The sequence below is a fragment of the Bos javanicus genome, chromosome 6 (assembly GCF_032452875.1).
Source record: "Bos javanicus breed banteng chromosome 6, ARS-OSU_banteng_1.0, whole genome shotgun sequence".
Taxonomy (NCBI): Eukaryota; Metazoa; Chordata; class Mammalia; order Artiodactyla; family Bovidae; genus Bos; species Bos javanicus.
In genome coordinates, this window is record NC_083873.1 from 67,546,533 (window position 1) to 67,569,264 (window position 22,732).

A 22,732-nucleotide genomic window follows, 5' to 3' on the forward strand; every position below is an offset into this window, starting at 1 on the left:
GGGATTAACGACTGAGAGCAAAACAAAACAGGAAAAATACTAAGTTTTAGTCCTCACCTTCAGTAGGCTTATAATCTATTAAGATAAACAATACATACCATGCCATTGATTCATTGATAGTTTCTCAGTATCTTATAAAAGTTTCAAAGCACTGTGACGGCAGTAAAATAACAAAAACAAAAACCTGCTTAAAAAAATCACCACCATCATACGTGCTGGGGGAGATATACAACACAGAAATAAAAGTGTCGAATGGTGCTAAGTCTGATGAAGAAAAATAGAGCAGAAAGTGGATACAGGGAATGGTGGTAGGAGGGCGTATTTTAGGTGGTAGGAGGGGTATTTTACCATTTAAAATATGGTAAAATAAAGGAGACTAAATACATTCATAAATGTTATACAAGGTGGCAAGTGTCAATCTTCATTAAAAAAAAAAGGCATCCAATAAACAATACCTGAGAATCTGTATCAATATATAATTAACATGTATGTATACATATATATAAACAGTAAAAACAAAACCAAAAAGTGTATATATGCTTTTTCAAACAAATTTTCTTTGCAATTTAAGGCTTTATAATCTGCAGTTTATAAAGCAATGGTCAGCTCTCTGTCACATTGTCAATTACCCTTAACTCTTTACTATTATGCTCAGAAACTCACTGAACTCATTTCCCTTCACTTCGCACCCTGTATCTACAAACTTATCTATACCCACATCCATATTTATCTTCAGACTCTCTCCTCATTCATTCATTCATTGAACACAAAGTATGTACCCATCAGTGTGATAAGTAAATGAACAATTATAATTTGTAAGACCAAATTATACAAAAAGAATGAAAGGATTATATGACTATATCCTTTATAACTTTCATTGTCCTCCTTAACACACTAGTACATTATGAAATGTCGTTTATGGGATTTCCAATTTGTAGAATTTTTCAAGTGCATGTGTTATGAAGGCTGACAGCCTGTATATTGTAAAATTTACACTAGGAAAATCACTTACTTTATATCAACTTGTGGGGATAACAACTGCAGCCTTGTGTAGGCAAACATCCAAGCATAGCTCACAGCTGTAGGGCAGTGTTTTGGAAGGTTTTCTTGCTTTAAAAAACTGGAGAGACTTATAATCCATGGGTCTTGGCCTTGGGTCACATGTGCAAATATCCATATGTGTGATGGACTGATCACATCAAACTGGTGGCTAATGGGAGAGGAGTTCCACTCTGCTAATGTCTGTAAATCTATTGAGCTTGGGCAGTACAGCAAAGTAGTCTAAGCAGAGAAAAAAATTCATTATTGCACATTTCAACAACTTTTGTAAGTTTTACCACATATATTGCTTTAAATTATGAAAGTGGTCTACTGGTAGTTTCTAGAACAGAGATTCTTAAACAGGGATAATATGAAGTCCGAGATACCTTTAAGGAGGTAGAGAATTCCTGAAATTGCATATAAGGTTTTTGTGCACATGCAGTTTTCTAGAAGAGATTCTGTAATTTTTATTAGTCTCAAAAAGATCTATAAACCTAAAAGGTTAAGAATCACCACGTATGTAATTCTTAAATGAATACGCAATTCACAGGATACTCAAGATGCTAGAGAACTCAAAAATGAACCATTAACTTTCATGCTGATGTGCACTGCAAGACAAGTGAAAATGTCAGTTGCACAGTCATGTCCAACTTTGTGCGACTCCACGGACTGTAGCCTGCCAGGCTACTTTGTCCCTGGAGTTTTCCAGGCAAGAATATTGGAGTGGGTTGCCATTTCCTTCTCCAGGGGATCTTCCTGACCCAGGGATCGAACCTGGGTCTTCCACACTGCAGGCAGATTCTTTACCATCTGAGCCATCAGGGAAGCCATTGTGTACTATGTATGCATAAGTGGAACAGACTGGAAAATGGGCTCCTCTCCAGAGCTACACATTCTCAAATATTTATTCAATAATAGTCAAAGCTCTTAAAATGAAGAGATAAAGACTTCAGAGCAAATTATTTATGATTCAATAGACAACAAAAAATGGAGCCTTAAAAACCGAACAGAGGCTTGATTCACTTGATCATTCAACAGATATTTACAGAGGACCTGCTCTCAGTCAGGCACTGCTTTAGGCACTAGAAGAGAGTCACTCGCTTCTCTTCTTGTTGGCCAATTCATGGTTAATAATCTAAAACAGAATTCTTTAAATTGAACAGATTCATAACCATACCTTAGGCTTCTAAAATTTTTTTATTATCTCTCTTGGTTACATGTAACTTTGAGTTGTAAGAGTCAAGAGTTATGTAGAAAGTACAGAAACCTCTTGTGCAGGTATTGCAAAACAGGAAGAAAATAATTTCAATTAGTAAAGTTTGATAGTTATTCTCATATCAGTTTTGAAAACTTGGTATATGACCTTTCTCCCCCAAACCAAACTAAGAAAGATAGCATAAGCTTTCTTAGTAATGTATGTGTTGAAGAAGTATTTTTCTTCATTTTAATGAGTGAAATTACATATGTTACTGTTGTTTAGCTGCTAAGTTGTGTATGACTCTCTTGCAACCCCATGGACTGCAGCCCACCAGGCTTCTCTTTCCATGGAATTTTCCAGGCAAGAACATGGGAGTGGGTTGCTATTTCCTTCTCTAGGGGAACTTCCAAACCCAGGGATCAAACCCACATCTCCTACATCGACAGGCAGATTTCTTTACCACTGAGCCACCAGGGAAGCCCCAAATTACATATGACTCGGGCATAAGATATTACATATTTACTTCATGCACTTGAATTTATACGGCAAAGCAAACAAATACACTTATTGCAAGATGCAGAATGCAATTTTTTTGCTTTGAATTTCAACAGAAAAAATTTCGATAGCCCTTTAACCAGCATTATACAGGTCAAGAATACTATATGCCATAATCAATAGCAAATACTAGTCGATTGCAACTTCAGATTTAATAGAAACTTCTTAGATTGGAAAGATTGGAATTTTACAAAGATAAAATATTTATATTTTTGTGGGGAAGAGTACTAAGCATAGCATAAAGTAGTGCCACTTTTTAAAAATTATTTTTTATTTTCAAAGCACTTTACCATTTTCACAAATACTTTCTAATGCATGATATTTGTAAAAGAAACTCAGGTATGTATGTATGTACATCTTAAGTTTCAAAACATTGCTGAATAACATGAAATCATTACAGTTACCTGATCGGCCCCAGTGAGATGAATGAAGCTCTCAAGAATGGATGGGCTCAGCCTGTCCATCACATCTATGGCTAATTCATCATCACCCTATAAAAAAGACATCACATGTCTATTAAAGTTTAGGAATGTTTAAGAACAGCAGCCAAACCTAGATAAACATTACAAATTTACTTTAGCCCTATCTGTTACAAATGGAATAGAAGGCAGGTTGGTGAGCTTAGACCCTCTCAAAAAGATCTTGTTAAAAAGTAAATTATACCTGCATGGTAAAAACAGAAATGGAACAAAAATGGACAAAAAGTATAGTTTTTTAAGTATTTTCATTAGATAGCTGAATGAAATATCTAAAATTTACCTTAGGTATTTCCAAAAGTGCAAATAAAGCCCGTATTTCTCTAAGGACACTGACAGCTAATCTCCTAGTGGCAGGTCGACTGCTACAGAGAGTGACGAGTGCAAACCCTTCGACCACATGGAATACACTGGAATATGGGCTCCTTTCCAGAGGAGGGGGATGAGAGGCTCCATTAACCACACCATGCTTGAAAAATAAAATGCAAGTTAAAAAAAAAAGTATGTATTCCAGTAAAACAATTAGTAAAGAGTAAAGGCAAATCATAAAATGACTGCTACAGGTCTGCCTCAGCTCAAGAAATTTAAATAACATTTAATTTATAAAAATGTCACATCACATAGTGAAAAAAGCATTTAACTGGCAGTCTAAAACACATGAATATACAACGTACCTAAGTTCTATCATTCTCTGGCTACTTTATAAAAAGCTTTAGAGTTGATACTTAATCACTATTGGCCCAACATTTCTATATGGAAAATGAAGGATTGAATGGCATCCTTTGTACTCAAAGTTTGGACCAGCAGCGTGGCATCACCTAGGAGATGGTGATGTGCAGGCTCCCTAAACACTGAGAAGCTGGGTTGGCTTAGATGATCCAGCTCTAATATCCAAGGTTCTATGGCTTCTACATTTTCACAAACCAATAATTTGAGCACCTTTTTCAGTTAAGAAGCACACATACTGTGTATGTGAAATGGGGACCACTGATGCCTTTGATAACCAAATAACTGAAAGGCTATCAACATTTTTTATTATACCAGCATTCAACATATTGGAAACAGCCTATTATGTGAGTTAGAATTGCCTTCACTTTGTATGTTCACTGAAAACTAATTATTACCAAAGGAAGAATTTAATTTCTATATTTAATACATAAACTATAACAAAGTTCTGTTTAAGGGGTTACAAACATTTTGAAAGAAAGTAAAACTAGTGAAACTTCTAATTTTTGAGGAAGTCAATATGTTTTAACATCATTACCAGTCATTTGCCACTGATCATACACAGAGGAACACCATGAAAGAGTCTGGTACCTGTGAGTCCTGGTTTTTGTTATGCATTTGGGTTGCTTGTTTCCACTGATTTATTAATTGTACCAACATCTTTACAGCATTATCAAGAAGTGTGGGATGGACATCAGTCACTTCACGAACAATAAAATAAACAAATCCTGAAAGGACATCCTCACGCCAATCTGGAAAATCAAGCATTAGTGCCTGCAGAGTATTGAAAGCCAGAGCACGAAGTTCTTCATCCATATGAATTGTGAGCCTACCAAGAACAAAATTCCATTAGCAAACCTCAAAAACCTTCCAAAGGGCTTTATCATCTAAAACTTAAAACTAAGAATTTAAAAAATACATCCTCTCAATTGGTTCTTAAGAAGTAAGAAAATAGGAACCAATGTTCACTTTTTGTGTGGTATTTTGTCCTTATGCTAATCTGTATTCATTTATTTAAATTCACATGTCAATCTATTAATATCAGTTGGCATCAGAATAGTAAGTTTGATAATTCAGAATAGTAAGTTCGATCATAACACAAATGTTGTCCTTTAGAAAACACAGAACCAGAATTACATTTAAAAAATTCTTTAATCCTTAAAATGCCATATATTATTCTATAATCAATCAAATTTATGCTGAATTATATAATACCTTAGTACTAGCTCACACTGATTTAGTCCTATGCTATCACTGGAAAGGACACAGTTTATCTCTGTTGCTCCTTTCACGCTGCTGAGCTTACAGTTAAACATAAGACGGCTGATTGTGAAGGAAAAAATACAAGTCAGGACGGAATGAATTTAACAGAAATAATTCTTGAAAATGAAAATGAGAATTAAGCTGTAACTTCATAAATGGGGTACGCCTAGAAAGAAGATGAAAAAAAAAAAAGAGTAACATATGAAGTCTTCAAGAGAATTTATGTTAAGTAAATTATAGGAGAGGCTATATATAGTTACCTTTTAAAGACATCAATAAGATATATGAGGACAGGAATGTAATATTAGTTAAAGGATTTTGATAGGACTTAAAAAAGAGAATGATAAACAAGAAAATCATAAAAGATGGCTGCAGCAATGAAACTACTAATATTTAATGCTATATGAGTAAGAGTTTCTGTTTGGGGCTACAGAGAATTATTTACATGATTGACCATCAAGACACATGTATCACAGTTAGAAACAGCCTGAATGAATAAAGATAAGTAGGTGATATTTAAAAATATGCCACAGTTACATGCTTGGGCAGCTGAAAAGATGGAGTTATCCTCAATGATAGAGGAAGAACGCTGTGTGATATCAGTCTTCGCCCTGCTGAACTCAGTTCTGGTCTTCACTAAGCTAACCTTCAACTGACAATGAGACTGTGGAGAAAATGTATTACAGTTGTTTAATACAAAGACCCGGAAGTGAGCCACGAAGCAGCAGCAGTTACAGCAGCACATTGGAAATACCACACAGGGTCAGATCAAGGGTCTCAGTCCAGTGTTGTGTCTCTGATAGTGGCACCAAAGGAGAGATGTGGGAAGGGAGAGTGACCAACTCCATGCTGCTGGCTATAAAGGTTGTTCAACATTCCTTAAATCCATGAACGTACACCTCTCTGAGTGACTTGGGATATATCCATGCAGAGAAAGGGGCCTGACTCATTTATGGCAGAAGAACTATTGAACCTTCCCTGGAGACAGCAGACAGGTCTGCAGACTTACAGTGTATCTTTGCTTTGTTTGTTTGCTTGCTTTATTCTAAGTAAATAAGATTTAGACATCACAATTCCAAATGATAGGAGCTAGGGACAAAATAAGCAGGCACTGGGATCTTTCTTTCTGCCAGAATAAATTAAGTATCACAGGGGAAAGAAGCAAAGTCAATAGCAGAGCAAAGTGTCAACCATTGGCTAGATGTTTGCTCCTTTACTCGGATCCTCCACCCCTGCCCCTTGCGGATGCAACTTCACTTTGGTCGGGAATATGGACTGCCACCCACAAAATGGTGAACTAAACTGAGGTGGGAGGAGTAAGAGCAGAAGTGAATGACAGTTGTTTATTGTGTTCTCAAGGAATAATATTATAAATATTTAATATTATAAATTTTATAAATATTATAAATTATAAAATATTATAAATATTATAAATTATCTAATTTATAGCAAGAGTTAAGAGATACAGTGGGAAGGAATGACTTTATCTCATGATGCCAAGTTTCAAAGTCACCTCTTTCTTCTCCTCCTCATCCAATACCATTCAGTCTCCTACTGCAACCCTTAAGAGCTGAGGATGGGTAGTGTATGGGTGTTTGAAATGTGACCTCCGTGACCAGGGAGGTGGGAAAGGCTGCTAGAGCAGTCTATTAACTGTTTATTCATTGTGAGTTTAACTTAAGGCTTAGTAATAAGAGTTCAGCAAGCAGTAAACATCTTCGAATATGGTAAGATATCACTGCTCCATTGATAGTCTTCGTGGTTGGTTTTCTATTAGGGCAGGGCCAGCAAACTATGGCTCAAGGGCCAAATCCAGCCAGGCTCCTTAACAGGTGGCTGCTTCTTCACTACAATGGCAGAGATGAACAGCTGTGACAGAGACCACGTGACTCACAAATCTTAAAACAGTCACTATCTTGTCTTTTAAGAAAAAAGTCTGCTGACCCCTTATTTAAAGAGAATCCCCAACTGTATCAGCAAAGCAGTTTTTCAAAAGGCCATCACCTCAACTTAGAATTACTTCCAGGAACTGGTATTTAAGTTTGGATGTCATATTAATTACCCTTTTTATAGAGCATAGTGAGGAAAGAGATAAAAACTTGAACTCTATGGGCTCTGCAATAAGAGACAAAAAGTGAAAATGAGACCTGGTCACCACCTTAGGTGCTAAAGAAAGGACTATAGGAGTTAACACAATAATTAATTGCCTAGTGAGTGTCATCACACAGATAATGTCCATATGTTAACAGAATATGTTCTATAAATCCCAAGAAATAATAAATACTAGATGGAAAGGCAAGGAATTTAAAAATAGGATTTATAGGGGAACCCAGAAGAATTTTAAAAGTTAAAAGATGAGTAAGGAGAATGTGTTAACAAAAGACAAAATGGGAGTTTAGAGAGTTATCCACAGATTAAAAATGTCTTTATCACTACTTTTTTTAGTGATAATAATAATGGGATGCTTTAGAAATTTAAAAAGACTAAATGACATAAAAGTTAAACTCACAAACAGGAATTCTCATTTACCTTGCTAACAGTTCAATAAGGTCAGTTCTGCTCATACCATCAGGAATCAGCCTTGGAATAGCAGCAATGCAAGTTCTAAACAAATCAATTTTGGGTTTTCTTTCCCCGCTAAAAAACAGATTACAAGAGGACTTAATAAAATGAATCTTACATACATCAAACAATGAAAGCAAACTTAGAAAAATTATTACAGAAAATATGAGCCCACCTCTAAAAGTTTAATGTATTTAACATAATAAAAAGAGTATATACATTTCCACTAAATAATTATCAGTTTATAAATGCAAAAAAATAATATATAATTAAGGAAAAAAACACAGCTAGCAAGAAAAAAAGGTTTTCAGTAATTGGTAATTAATAACTAATAACAGATAACTAGTAATCGATAACTAATAAGAACCTTCCCTGTATAGCACAGGGAACTCTACCCAATACTCTGTAATAGCCTACATGTGAAAAGAATCTAAAAAAGAGTGGATATATGCATATGTATAATTGATTCACCCCTTCTATACTCCTGAAACTAACACAACACTGTAATAAATCAACTAAACTGCAATAAAAAACTTTTTTAAAAAGAAAACAAGCATAACAAATATTCAAATAGTAAATATTAAGCAAATTATTTATTGGTAGCGCAGTGGTAAAGAATCTGCCTGCCAATACAGGAAACGCAACAGACATGGATTTGATCCCTAGGTCAGGAAGACAGCCTGTAGTAGGAAATGGCAACGCATTCCAGTATTCTTGCCTGGAAAATTCCATGGACAGAGGAGCTTGGTAGGCTATATAGTCCATGGAGTTTCAAAAGAGTCAGATATGGCTGAGCACACACACACACACATTTATATTATTAATTGTTTCAAATAAGTTAAATCTCTGATTTAAATCTCTATAATTATTAAAATAAATAATATTGACATTAAATAACCTAATATTAGTTATTTGGGGGGCCTATAAAATTAACAAAAAAATGTCTTTATTTTCAACATCATATACTAACAGGAGTTTTAGAAAACAGACATTCTCATATACCACTGGTGGCATTCTTTGTTCTTGCCTTTTTATTTTACTTCCGAATATACAAACACACACAAAAATAAGCATATTGTTTATGTAATAAAATGTGTGAAATTTGGAAATCCTGGTTCTTCCAGATGCTTGATGCAATTTAATTCACCTGTATTTTCCCTAGTTATTCAATGATTTTATTTATTTATTTTAAATATCTACCCTTTTATATACTGGCTTTTATTGTGGTCTATATTTCAAGGGAAAGCTGTTAATGTATTTGACACAAATTGTCCTTCAGCTGGCCCAATAAAACATTCTTATATAGAAAAGAGTTGGGATGTTTTAAGAGTTTTGGGGTCAGTATTCATTACAGTGGCAATGAATCTACTACTTATTTTTAGTGATTTTATATATAGTCAGTCTTCTCTTAGCTTTGTCCCAATATGCATGATTTTAGTTACCATAATTTAGTCAAATAATACCAGTCCCCAACAGTGGGATTCAATTTCTGTTACCTGATATTAACTGAAAGTAATTGTATAGCCAAGCTTCCCTACTAGCTCTTCAGCCTACAAATCAGGATGTAAATAACAGATGTGAATCATAACCAATGATTTCACCACATCAATTTTTTCTAAGTCTGTCATGATTGGTCACTATACATCTGTTATTCGGTTCACATGGCAAAAGTGTGTAGCTGTGTTGATTCCCTGTCTCCAGTGGTAAACTCAGGTGATACTGGACAAAAATGGATAATCAAAAGAGTAAGTTGGCCAACAAAAATTAAAGTACAGCAAAGGAAAAAGGAAGTGAACACTGGAAGTGAAATTCAAATCAAACATTAATGGAGTTACAGAAGAAACAGCTGACGAGGGCAAGCTGACACTGCTGTCCCTGAAGACCCAACATATGCAGTCAGAGGAACTCAGTGAGGGCACGTTCATGGGCATAAATGAGGCAAGTGTGACTGAAAGGATGCCGATTTTCCAGAGGAAGTAATGCAAGGGGAAAAAAAAACCCTTCACATTAGAGAAACTCTCCTGGGGCTTGCCAGGTGGCGCTAGTGGGAAAGATCCTGCCTGCCAATGCTAATGCAGGAGACAAAAGAGATGAGGGTCCAGTGCCTCAGTCAGAAAGATCCCCTGGAGAAGGAAATGGCAAATCCCATGGACAGAGGAGCCTGGTGGGCTACAGTCTATGGGGTCGCAATGAGTCAGACACAACTGAAGTGACTTAGCAGGCACAGAGATGTTAGCATACACTAGTATATAGTAACCATGCATTCATTGAGAGATCCAGTATCCAATTTGGTGGTCTAAGACCTACAAAGCAGATATTAACACCATAAAAAAGTCCTCTTGTAAAAAATACATGGATACTTTCTAGCAAGTAAAAGAAGTTGTTGCCATAAAATATATCTGTCTGAGAAGGAAGTCCCTAACAATAAAGGGAAACTCTGTGTTGACAAGCAGTCCTGGGAGTGGCATGGAGGGTGAGGTGAGGTACAGTTTCTCACATAAAAAACTACTCATACATTATTTCCCTCTGTACCCTCAGTTCCCAGGAGGTTTTCAGGGTTTTTTGTTGTTGTTGAACAAAGCTCTGAAAATAAGAGCATTTATTTGACTATGCCCTGACCAGTAACGCCGAAGAAGCTGAAGTTGAACAGTTCTATGAAGACCTACAAGACCTTTTAGAATTAACACCCAAAAAAGATGTCCTTTTCATTACAGGCGACTGGAATGCAAAAGTAGGAAGTCAGGAAAGACCTGGAGTGACAGGCAAATTTGGCCTTGGAGTACAGAATGAAGCAGGGCAAAGGCTAATAGAGTTCTGCCAAGAGAAAGCACTGGTCATAGCAAACACCCTCTTCCAACAACACAAGAGGAGACTTTACACATGGACAGCACCAGACGGTCGACACTGAAATCAGATTGATTATATTCTTTGCAGCCAAAGATAGAGAAGCTCTATACAGTCAGCAAAAACAAGACCGGGAGCTGACTGTGGCTCATCATGAACCAAATTTAGACTGAAATGGAAGAAAGTGGAGAAAACCACTAGACCACTGAGGTATGACCTAAATGAAATCCCTTATGATTATACAATGGAAGTGAGAAATAGATTTAAGGGATTAGATCTGATAGAGTGCCTGATGAACTATGGATGGAGGTTTGTGACATTGTACAGGAGACAAGAATCAAGACCATCCCCAAGAAAAAGAAATGCAAAAAAGCAAAATGGCTGCCTGGGGAGGCCTTACAAATAGCTGTGAAAAGAAGAGAAGCAAAAAGCAAAGGAGAAAAGGAAAGATATACCCATTTGAATGCAGAGTTCCAAAGAATAGCAAGGAGAGATAAGAAAGCCTTCCTCAGCGATCAATGCAAAGAAATAGAGGAAAACAACAGAATGGGAAACACTAGAGAGCTCTTCAAGAAAATTAGAGGTACCAAGGGAACATTTCATGCAAAGATGGGCTCGATAAAGGACAGAAATGGTATGGACCTAACAGAAGCAGAAGATATTAAGAAGAGGTGGCAAGAATACACAGAAGAACTGTCCAAAAAAGATCTTCATGTCCAAGATAATCACGATGGTGTGATCACTCACCTAGAGCCAGACATCCTGGAATGTGAAGTCAAGTGGGCCTTAGAAAGCATCACTACGAACAAAACTAGTGGAGGTGATGAAATTCCAGTTGAGCTATTCCAAATCCTGAAAAATGACACTGTGAAAGTGCTGCACTCAATATGCCAGCAAATTTGGAAAACTCAGCAGTGGCCACAGGACTGGAAAAGGTCAGTTTTCATTCCAATCTCAAAGAAAGGCAATGCCAAAGAATGCTCAAACTATTGCACAATTGCACTCATCTCACACTCTAGTAATGTAATGCTCAAAATTCAGCAAGCCAGGCATCAGCAATACGTGAACCATGAACTTCCAGATGTTCAAGCTGGTTTTAGAAAAGGCAGAGGAACCAGAGATCAAATTGCCAACCTCCGCTGGGTCATAAAAAAAGCAAGAGAGTTCCAGAAAAACATCTATTTCTGCTTTATTGACCATGCCAAAGCCTTTGACTATGTAGATCACAATAAACTGTGGAAAATTCAGAAAGAGATGGGAATACCAGACCACCTGACCTACCTCTTGAGAAACCTGTATGCAGGTCAGGAAGCAACAGTTAGAACTGGACATGGAACAATACACTGGTTCAAAATAGGAAAAGAAGTACGTCAAGGCTGTATATTGTCACCCTGCTTATTTAACTTCTATGAAGAGTACATCATGAGAAACGCTGGGCTGGAGGAAGCACAAGCTGGAATCAAGATTGCCGGGAGAAATATCAATAACCTCAGATATGCAGATGACACCACCCTTATGGCAGAAAGTGAAGAAGAACTAAAGAGCCTCTTGATGAAAGTGAAAGAGGAGAGTGAAAAAGCTGGCTTAAAGCTCAACATTCAGAAAACTAAGATCATGGCACCCAGTCCCAACACTTCATGGCAAATAGATGGGGAAACAGTAGAAACAGTGTCAGACTTTATTTTTCTGGGTTCTAAAATCACTGCAGATGGTGACTGCAACCATGAAATTAAAAGACGTTTACTCTTTGGAATGAAAGTTATGACCAACCTAGACAGCATATTCAAAAGCAGAGACATTACTTTGCCAACAAAGGTCCATCTAGTCAAGGCTATGGTTTTTCCAGTGGTCATGTATGGATGTGAGAGTTGGACTATGAAGAAAGCTGAGTGTGAAGAATTGATGCTTTTGAACTGTGGTGTTGGAGAAGACTTTTGAGAGTCCCCTGGACTGCAAGGAGATCCAACCCGTCCATCCCACAGGAGATCAGTCCTGGGTGTTCATTGGAAGGACTGATGTTGAAGCTGAAACTCCAGTACTTTGGCCACCTGATGTGAAGAGCTAACTCATTGAAAAAGACCCTGATGCTGGGAAAGATTGAGGGCAGGAGAAGAAGGGGATGACAGAGGATGAGATGGTGGACGGCATCATCGACTCGATGGACACAGGTTTCGGTGGACTCTAGGAGTTGGTGATGGACAGAGAGGCCTGGCATGCTGCAGTTCATGAGGTCGCAAAGAGTCGGACATGACTGAGCAACTGAACTGAAATGACTGAAACCAGCCATGTCCACACACATCTGGGGTAACCAGGATTTATCCATAAGGCCTCGTCACTTACAATAAACTGTATGGATCAAGGGTGACTTTTGCTGTCTCTACTGGTTTGACAGCACATAAAAGAGTAAAACTGAGCCTGCGGAAAGAACTGCTGTATCAAAAACTGCAGCAGATGGCAATAGGGGAGAACTCCAGAAGAAAAAGTAAGGGAACAAGCAGAATCAACCCTCTATACTTATGAAAACTGAAATGGCAATGAAGAGAAATTACTGACTACGCACGTAATCATATCTTCAGGCTCCTTATTGGACATCTGCACACTAGTCATACACATGGGCCTCCCAACTTCTTTGTCCAAATGTCTTAGAATGCTATCTAATGCTTTTCTCACTTGAGGATAATAAACTGACATTCCTGGAGGAGAAAAAAAACTCAGTTATAAAATGTCAGACATTAGACATAGAATAATGAGTTATTCTCTGTAAAATATAAAAGGTTATTGACTTTTAATTGGCATTAGCTTATTGATGTTACAAAAGAAATTCTGACTTTGACATACTCTTCTCCCTGATGATCAGATTCAGTATACTGGAGGAAATGTGTAAAAATTTGTACACAACTGAATTTGAAGAAGGATAAGATGCAATGAATAGTATCATATAAGAAGATATTTAGGTGGGGGAGGGGTGGAAAAAAAAAAAAAGATATTTAATCCAAAGTCTTTTAACATGAAAACTTACAGATATTATAGGAAATGTATTCATTTTGTATCACTCTGTATCCTGGAATAACCTGGCACATACATTCATAGGCAAATACATGTATGTAGGCAAATATATTCATTTTAGATTTGATCATAAACTTCACAAAAGAACATTAAACTATATTATTTATTTATTCCAGTTAACACTAACCTATGACTTTTGCTTCTTCATCTGTCAAGGTTTTATTGAGAAAAATTTTCTTTACACGCAAGGTGTTTCCTGAGGGAAGGATAACTCCTGTCGTTGGCATTGGCGGTTCACCATCTTTTTGCTGCAAACTGTCCGCTATGACAAGGAAGACTCTGAGGCCTATGTTCATTCTCTTCAGAGAAAAAAGTTCCAAAATAAAAATGTCAGAAAATTCCTCTTTTTTAACGCTAAAAACATCTCATCAAATAACAGTGAGGGATGGGAGGAAGAAGGATAGAAGAAAAATGAACCTCTCTGTTCAACATTTTTTAAACCAGCCCAGGCACTGGAATTTAACATCAAATTCCCAAGTGCCACTCTTTCACTTCTGAGGTCAACTGGCTCTCCTGTTTTCTGCTGCTAAGTCACTTCAGTCGTGTCCGACTCTGTGTGACCCCATAGACGGCAGCCCACCAGGCTCCCCCGTCCCTGGGATTCTCCAGGAAAGAACACTGGAGTGGGTTGCCAATTCCTTCTCCAATGCATGAAAGTGAAAAGTGAAAATGAAGTCGCTCAGTCGTGTCTGACCCTCAGCAACGCCATGGACTGCAGCCTACCAGGCTCCTCCATCCATGGGATTTTCCAGGCAGGAGTACTGGAGTGGGGTGCCATTGCCTTCTCCGTCCTGTTTTCTAGCTTTCTTCAAAACTCTCCCATTCCTTCCTCAAGTCTACTACCCTGATACTGTACCTTCCCTTCTCTGAGTAGATGATTTGTCTCCCACGTCATAGTAAAAAACCACCAATCTTCCTCAATTTCTCACTACAAAGTACACTGACCTATTTATATCTGCACCTTTTCTTAATGTCCTTTGCTTTTGTCACAATCAAGGGGTGCTGATATTCCTAGTTATTATACAGAATCCTACCTGCTCTTGCATTACCAGGAAATTACACTATCAAATCATTCCTTCTCTTTCTTGCACCTTCAACATTTCCCTTTTAACTGAAGAGATCCGATTCCTGTTCACTATACTCAACTAGCATAATGGAACGATCCCTCCCCGTTAATACTTCCCTCTCACTCATCAGTGAGCATACTGCTCAAAACAGTGGGCATTTTTCCTTCATTCTATCTGACTTGTCAGCAGCATGGAACACTGTCAAAGCATTCTTCTTCCTTAAACACTCCCTTCCTTGACTACATCTGTAGCACTGTGGGCTGTGTCTTATCTACCCGCATTTCAGATTTACCCTCCTTTACCTGGGTATTAAAAGTTATGCTGCTTCAAGGCAAGTTCCCCGGTTGCCTTTTCTTACCATTATGTGTTCTCTCCCAAAGTAGTTTCATGTATTTACATGTCTTCAACTACCACTCGTACCACCCCTAATTTTAAGCCTTATTTCTCTGAACTTGAACCCTTAGACCAATCTGATACTTCTACTTGGATGTCAAAAAGATGCCTCAGATTCACCATGTTCAAACCAAAGGCACTTTCCCCACAAACTCAGTATCTTCTCAGTGTTTCTTTTCTCAGTAAATTATCTCTCTATCCACCATACCATCTCAGCCCAAGCTGTCACTATTCACGACCTACACCAGTGGTCTCTAAATGGGCATATGCATCCCAGTGGGTGTGTAAGACAGTTCACTGGAATACAGGAAGAAAATAAAACTTTCCTTTATATATATATTTTTGTCCAAGATCAAGGTTTTCAGCTTTACTCCTATCTTTATATATAACATAATGCTGGTGACATTAGTCTAAATATCAAAAGGTCATTTCACATAGTCATAGAAGACATTTTGTTAAGCATGTCATCTATAAAAAACAGTCATTTCTGCTCACTTTAAAAATCTGGAAATAATTATTAACCTATCTTAAAAATCCTACAAATAAAAAGCTTCAATAACTTTCTAGCTCACTTGTTAAGCTACTAAATATATACCTTAAGATCTGATTATGAGAAGAACCAGCACAGTAATTTTATACATTCTCCAGTGTCATTAGAGTCCAATAAGCAATTAGTTCACAAAATATCTTTAAACGATCTGAAAATTTAATATCTAAAGTATAAATAGGAGTTTACTAGGGAATAACAGGACCAAAGAAGTAGGAAAGAACATTTAATTTGTCTTTAACTAGGAATTTAAGCCCAAGAGTTCTGATTCCAGAAACTGTGCTCTAAAACAAAATTTTTTTGATTATATAGGATAGTAAATGACTATAATTTTTTTACCTCTGGATTAATGGTGAAAGTTTTAGTAGATTTTCCAACACTGAGAAGATCAAATATTATTTCTTTCATTGCAAAATCCAAACGTTCCTAGAAAAAAGAAAAACAATCAATAAAATCTTATAAGTTTTTACTGCTATAGGGATGCTTTGGAGATATTGTGTGTTTGGTCTAGACTGCAATAAAGCAAGTCACATAAATTTTCTGGCTTAGCAGTGCATATAAAAATTATGTTTATACTATATTGTAGTCTATCAACTGTACTATAGCATTATACCTAAGAAAACAATGCACAACCTTAACTAAAAAGTACGTAATTGCTTAAAAATTGCTAACCATCGTCTGACAACACATCTGACAACACAGGGTTGCCACAGACCTTCAATTTGATTAAAAAAAAATATCTACAAGGAAAAATAAAGCAAACTACAATAAAACAGGGCTCTGCCTATATATGTTAGGTTATCATGCTAGTGAAGTGAAAGTCGCTCAGTCATGTCCGACTCTTTGCAACCCCACGGACTGTAACCTGCTAGGCTCCTCTGTCCATGGAATTCTCCTGGTCAGGATACTGGAGTGGGTAGCAGTTCCCTTCTCTGGGGAATCTTCCCAAACCATGGATCATGTTAAGAATTGTACAAACAATGTCAAGAATACTTGTCTGTGACCAGAAGTTCCTGAATCTAGTTGGACAAAAGGAGAATACATATGAATTAATGTTAATGGGAGAAATATCAATAACCTCAGATATGCAGATGACACCACCCTTATGGCAGAATGTGAAGAAGAACTAAAGAGCCTCTTGATGAAAGTGAAAGAGGAGAGTGAAAAAGTTGGCTTAAAGCTCAATATTCAGAAAACTAAGATCATGGCATCCGGTTCCATCAATTCATGGCAAATAGATGGGGAAACAGTGGAAACAGTGGCTGACTTTTTTGGGCTCCAAAATCACTGCAGATGGTGATTGCAGGCATGAAATTAAAAGACGCTCACTCCTTGGAAGGAAAGTTATGACCAACCTAGACAACACATTAAAAAGCAGAGATATTACTTTGTCAACAAAGGTCTGTTAGTCAAGGTTATCATTTTTCCAGTAGTCATGTATAGATGTGAGAGTTGGACTGTGAAGAAAGCTGAGGGCTGAAGAATTGATGCTTTTGAACTGTGGTGTTGGAGAAGACTCTTGCGAGTCCCTTGGACTGCAAGGAGATCCAACCGGTCCATCCTAAAGGAGATCAGTCCTGGGTGTTCATTGGAAGGACTGATGTTGAAGCTGAAACTCCAATACTTTGGCCACCTGATGTGAAGAGCTAACTCATTTGAGAAGATCCTGATGCTGGGAAAGATTGAGGGCAGGAGGCGAAGGGGACGACAGAGGATGAGATGGTTGGATGGCACCACTGACTCAATGGACATGGGTTTGGGTGGACTCTAGCAGTTGGTGATGGATAGGGAGGCCTGGCGTGCTGCGGATGGGGTCGCAAAGAGTCAGACACGGCTGAGCGACTGAACTGAATGTTGAAAGTATATGATTATATATATATGTGATTTAATTATCAAATGATTAGTTTAATACCCAAACCAGTAGGATAGAAGTTTTAAACACTCATTTACCAAAATCATACTGAAGATCTAAGTGGCGGAATTTCTAAAATAATGATGAAAGGAAGCCTCATGATAAGAGCTATGTGGCAGGCCTGGAGAGAAAGAAATTCAAACTGGGACAGAAAAAACTGGGCTCCAGGAAGGTAATCTCCAAGGAAAAAGATAAAGTCAACTAAGAGTAACTGATGTTTGAGAGGAGCTGTATAGTTCTGGAGGAATGCTGATGTGAGGTGATTAATCCAAGGGAATGGGTACAACCCTACAAGAGATGTGATGAAACGGCAAAAGTTCTCTGAACCACAAATCTAAAGCACAATCTGCTTTCATTCATATCGCTGACACATTTATACTTATCTAATTATCATTAATTCGGTGCTTCTGTAAATAGAAATGTATTATTTTTAAAAATATTTTTTACTTCTTCACTGTCAAGAATAATTACATTATGGGTCATCTTCATTGTCAACAGTTTTAGTTCAAAGAGAACTCAATGAATATCCTGGAATCCCAGTGTTTTTCCTAAATTGAGAAGGTAACCCTACCTATGCTTCTCCAGGGCTGATGTCCCAAAAGACAATGTAGATGTGCTTACTCAGTCTCCATTTACTCCTCTTCAAATAAACCTGCCTTTACTGCAGCAGCTCCAAAGCTAACACGACATTTCCCAGGATGCCTTTGAACAACAGGCTTCAGAATATGATTGAAACCCAGGGAACTGGGGTAGAGGAGGAGGAGGACAGTGAAAAAGGAATCTATTTTACTGGTAGGATCATGGTAGCAGCATGATTCTGAAGCACCAGGGGGCATACTTCCTAATTTGGCAGCTTTTATGACTGTTTCAGAGGCAGCAGCTTCCTTGGGAGTCCAGTGTTATGGTTTCTTCTGTCCCATTAGCAATTCTGTGAACAATCTATATTCCTTAAAAGACCCCTTTGGGGACTTCCCTGGTGGTCCAGTGGTTAAGACTGCCCTTCCATTACATAAGGCACAGGCTCAATCCCTGGTCAGGAAACAAGGATCCCACATGCCACATGGTGGTCAAAAAAATAAAAATAAAAAGACCCCATTGGGTTCAACTATCTACAGTGGATTCTAGTGTCTGTACCTGAGAACCTAGATTAATGTAATTATGAAAACAGTGTTTCACTATCTTTCAAGATACTCGGGCATTAGTTTATAGACTAAAAGTAGGATTATGAGATTTTCTCGACTCTTCCTAAATTGAGTGCTTCCACTTGTGGGAATTTCCTTTCCTTCTCCAAGTGTGTAGATCAATGATTTAAACATATTTTGCACACACACAAAAATCAATCATTAGCCTCATTTATTTTTTACTTTTTAAAGCATACTTTTTTCACTATTCAGTATTAATAAATGTTTTACTACCATGCTTTTAGATGTGTAACAAATTCTAGGAGTCTGAGTCACTCTTACAACTTCCACGTATATACGTATTATGAGTCAGTCACTCACCTGAGCAATGAACTGAATAATCTTTACAAATATATTGAGAGGTGTGTCACGAGGAACCACACTTCGTGAACCTTTCGGGAAAAGTGCTGACACTATGCTCATAAGACGACTAGAAGGAAAAAAGATTTAGTCATGAGGAGAGAATGAAAGTAACAAAACATTAGCAAAAGTCCTTCCCATCCTGTCAAGGTAATTCATATTCTTCCTCAAGGTATTTATGTTAACTAAAATTCATTAGTGTGGTTATTTATTTTTTTTAACCCAGACGTTATTTGAAATACGCTGTAAAACAAAGGCACTCACCTTTGAGTTACAGTGTTGCTTTCACATTTTATTCTAATTACATAGACCCACAACAATCTATACAAAGATTCCAGTGCAACTCGAGACATTTTAGGATCTTTATTCTGTTTAGAAACAAAAGAGAATAAAAATAAGCTTATTTATTAGAGTACTTGTAATAAATTTAAGATCAATTATATTCTGTCAACAATTAAAAGCCCTTTCCATTCCCTTTTTTATTTAATACAAAACAGGTTTCAATATGTAAGTATATGTTTAGTATATAGTAAGTAGAGAGAGCTCAAAAGCAACCATAAATAAGGAAACTGAGTCATTCCTTGTATTCTCAAAACAAACGAGTAAAATACTAGAATTATGTACTTTCTGTATATATAATTCAACTTACCTGATGGTAAATGGGTCCCACAACAATACTGACATAATGATGAAAGGATTATTCATCTTTGCCATAATTCATTGCAGCTCATAAACAGTTAAAATTTAGAACACCAAATGTTGTTATAGATATTTGCACTTATGAAACAATGCAAAATATTATTGAGTGATTATACTTAAAAAAAGAAATATGGAATGGTGGGTTAAAAGTATAGACTCTGAAATTAGGAATAACTAGCCGAACCTCATCCTTGGAGACTGTTACATGTTTGTTTGGTGAAACAGTTTCCTCATCTCTAAAATGGAGATTAGGGTATAAAGTACCCCGTACCTACCTCACAGATTAAGGAAGTTATTATATTATATGGAAAGCATTTGGAACACTGCCTAGCACATCTTAAATGCTCAGTACATGTCAAGTGTTTACCCTTAATTTTTAGTTTAGAACAAGAACATTATTATTTAAAATGAGAAAAGCATCCATTTCAATCACAATTTGATCAACAAACCTTTTCCTCATATGAGCTATTATAAAAAGTGAAGTTCTCAAATGACAAGTCATGTAGTGAGATTTAGTTGTAAAATTTGAAAAGTAGCTAATAATCATCTTTATTAGGAGAAACTCTTTATGCATCTGTTAATTATAATGCATTTAGTCCTATAAATTAGCATTTATTTAATTTGGCTTGAGGGATTTGCTATTGTTAAACAATTATTTTATATGTAACAATGGACAAAAGGGACTTTTTAAATATGAAGTAGCTGAGCCATTCTATCTTATATTTTCTCAGACTACAGAATAATAGACATCTGCTCCCTATGATTAGAAACAATGCAAAAAGGTTACTACTGGAGTTGTTTTTTAAAAAGACAAACACTAGGGGGAAAAAAAATAGCGCTTCCCTGGTGGCTCAGACGATAAAAATCTCCCTGCAATGTAGGAGACCTGGGTTCAGACTTTGGGTCAGAAAGATCCCCTACAGAAGGTAATGGCTATAATTTTGCACATCTATATATATGAAGATTTGATATAATTCAGAATGGAATATCAACTATTCAGTTGTCAGAGTCTAAAAATCAGTCTCTTCCTCTACTGTCAAATCCATGATTCCAAATTTTAAATATACTCCCCAAGTAGTTTTTTTTTTATTAATTTGCTACTAATGTAAATAAAGTAACATATATAGTTATACAAATATATGTTTCTAATGTAACAACCAAGCTTTCTGAAATACTTTCTTTTCTAGCACTTAAATACAAGGTCTCAGATATCAAAATAAGAGTTCAGTTAGTTTTATGTACACTACAAATAATACTTTCACTTTGTTAATTATATTTCCAAAATATGAATACTATAAATCAACATATAGTAAATTATATATTAAAAATCTAAGTCTAATTAACATAAAAATTCTTCTCATATAACTTAGATTATCTTAAATCCCGAGTCATCTGACATGAAATAAAGTTTGATTTTCAAACTTTCCAAGATGGACTACTGTGTTTTATAAAGCAGATTTATTTTATAAAGAACAATGCCAAACAAGATAAAAAGTGATTAAAAATCATATAATTGTTTATTTGGTCACTGAAATGCTGCTATACATGTCTGAATAATGAAAACATCCTCAGTTAATCTAATCCTTAAACAAAGATACACAATTCCCTAGCTACAGTTTTGGTCTAATTTGAATAATCAGATTACATTAGTAAAGTCCAGTTTTATTAACATATAATAAAGTTTTGATGTCAGTCAATATGCTCTTGGCAGCAATCATTTTAGTATTTCTTCACCTTTTCCTACTATGAACAAAAACAAAAAGATTTATTTAAACTCAAACCAGTAGGATTGAAATTTTAAAGTGTTGCATCAAACTTATATTCAGTCTGAGTTACTGTCCCCTTAATTTCATTAGAAAATATTTTAAAAGTATCATTTATTAAAATATATATATATATAAAAAGGTATCATAACAGCTAACATAAATTAAATAGAATATATTAAAACTGAAGATGATGGCTAAAGATCAGTATTCAGTATCATATCTCTCTATTAAATTGATCTTCTTGGGGCCACATTAATATTAAACCTTTGGTAGAAAGTTCCTGCTGTGTGTGCCTCTTCTTTTATAAAACAAGAAGCAGGTTTGAATAAATACATTGGACATGCAAGGCAGCAATGGGTAAAGGGGGGAAAAAAGCCACACTTAAGGAGATAAAGCAATATTTTACTTTGTAACATCAACACGACTCACCTGGAGAGTTTCTATTTGTTTTCTGATACTGTTGTTAGATGGCATCTAAATAAAGCAATGTGAGACAGCAAACATAAACATGAGATGCAGCACATGCATGTTAGATGAAAATAAGCACAAAACAAGACAGCTCTTCACCAAGGTCTCTATTTAGAAGAAATTTGAAATTTCCAAGACAGTGGCTAGAAACACTGAGGGAAAAAAATTCTATAATTTGGACATCATGGATCATGGGATATACCTACAACACTGAAACTGAGAGAAAGTAGTTAAAGTTTCAACTATCTAATTTTTCCTCTAAAAGTACAGCATTTAATTTTAGGCAAGTTTCCATTTTTAAAAGAAAAGAAGCATACACTGTAGAAAAAATATTTCAATTATTTTTATATGGCACCTGCTCTTATTCCTCTCTTTCTTATTCTTCAGAAACTTTAAAATTTTTCACATAATGACCTCAACTGACATAAACATAGGGGGATGGGAAACTACCAAATCACATTTGGAAGAAAAAGAGCAGATTTAACATTTTCAGTGAAAATTAACTGTTGTTCTCTCATGCTATTCATGGACCTACAGATTAATGGCCATTTTTCTGGTCACCAATTTAAAAAACTAGTATGATAATTTTTAAAAAACTGTGCACTATT

General features: G+C 36.3%; 1 protein-coding gene across 10 annotated transcripts in view; it reads right to left on the reverse strand.

Moving 5' to 3' along the window:
- FRYL (FRY like transcription coactivator) overlaps positions 1 to 22,732 on the reverse strand; it is a 268,553-nt gene that overhangs the window by 81,152 nt on the left and 164,669 nt on the right. For 7 of the 10 annotated variants that reach the window (XM_061420109.1, XM_061420111.1, XM_061420112.1 and 4 more), the window contains 11 exons: positions 22,086 to 22,130; positions 19,456 to 19,559; positions 19,153 to 19,261; positions 16,078 to 16,164; positions 13,859 to 14,030; positions 13,226 to 13,358; positions 7,789 to 7,896; positions 4,588 to 4,825; positions 3,554 to 3,739; positions 3,199 to 3,285; positions 1,013 to 1,281 (listed from right to left, as the gene is read on the reverse strand). In XM_061420109.1, the coding sequence (XP_061276093.1) occupies positions 1,013 to 1,281; positions 3,199 to 3,285; positions 3,554 to 3,739; positions 4,588 to 4,825; positions 7,789 to 7,896; positions 13,226 to 13,358; positions 13,859 to 14,030; positions 16,078 to 16,164; positions 19,153 to 19,261; positions 19,456 to 19,559; positions 22,086 to 22,130 (1,538 nt within the window). The remainder of the gene's footprint in view (positions 1 to 1,012; positions 1,282 to 3,198; positions 3,286 to 3,553; positions 3,740 to 4,587; positions 4,826 to 7,788; positions 7,897 to 13,225; positions 13,359 to 13,858; positions 14,031 to 16,077; positions 16,165 to 19,152; positions 19,262 to 19,455; positions 19,560 to 22,085; positions 22,131 to 22,732) is intronic. The other 3 variants (XM_061420113.1, XM_061420107.1, XM_061420108.1) reach the window with 1 other exon arrangement.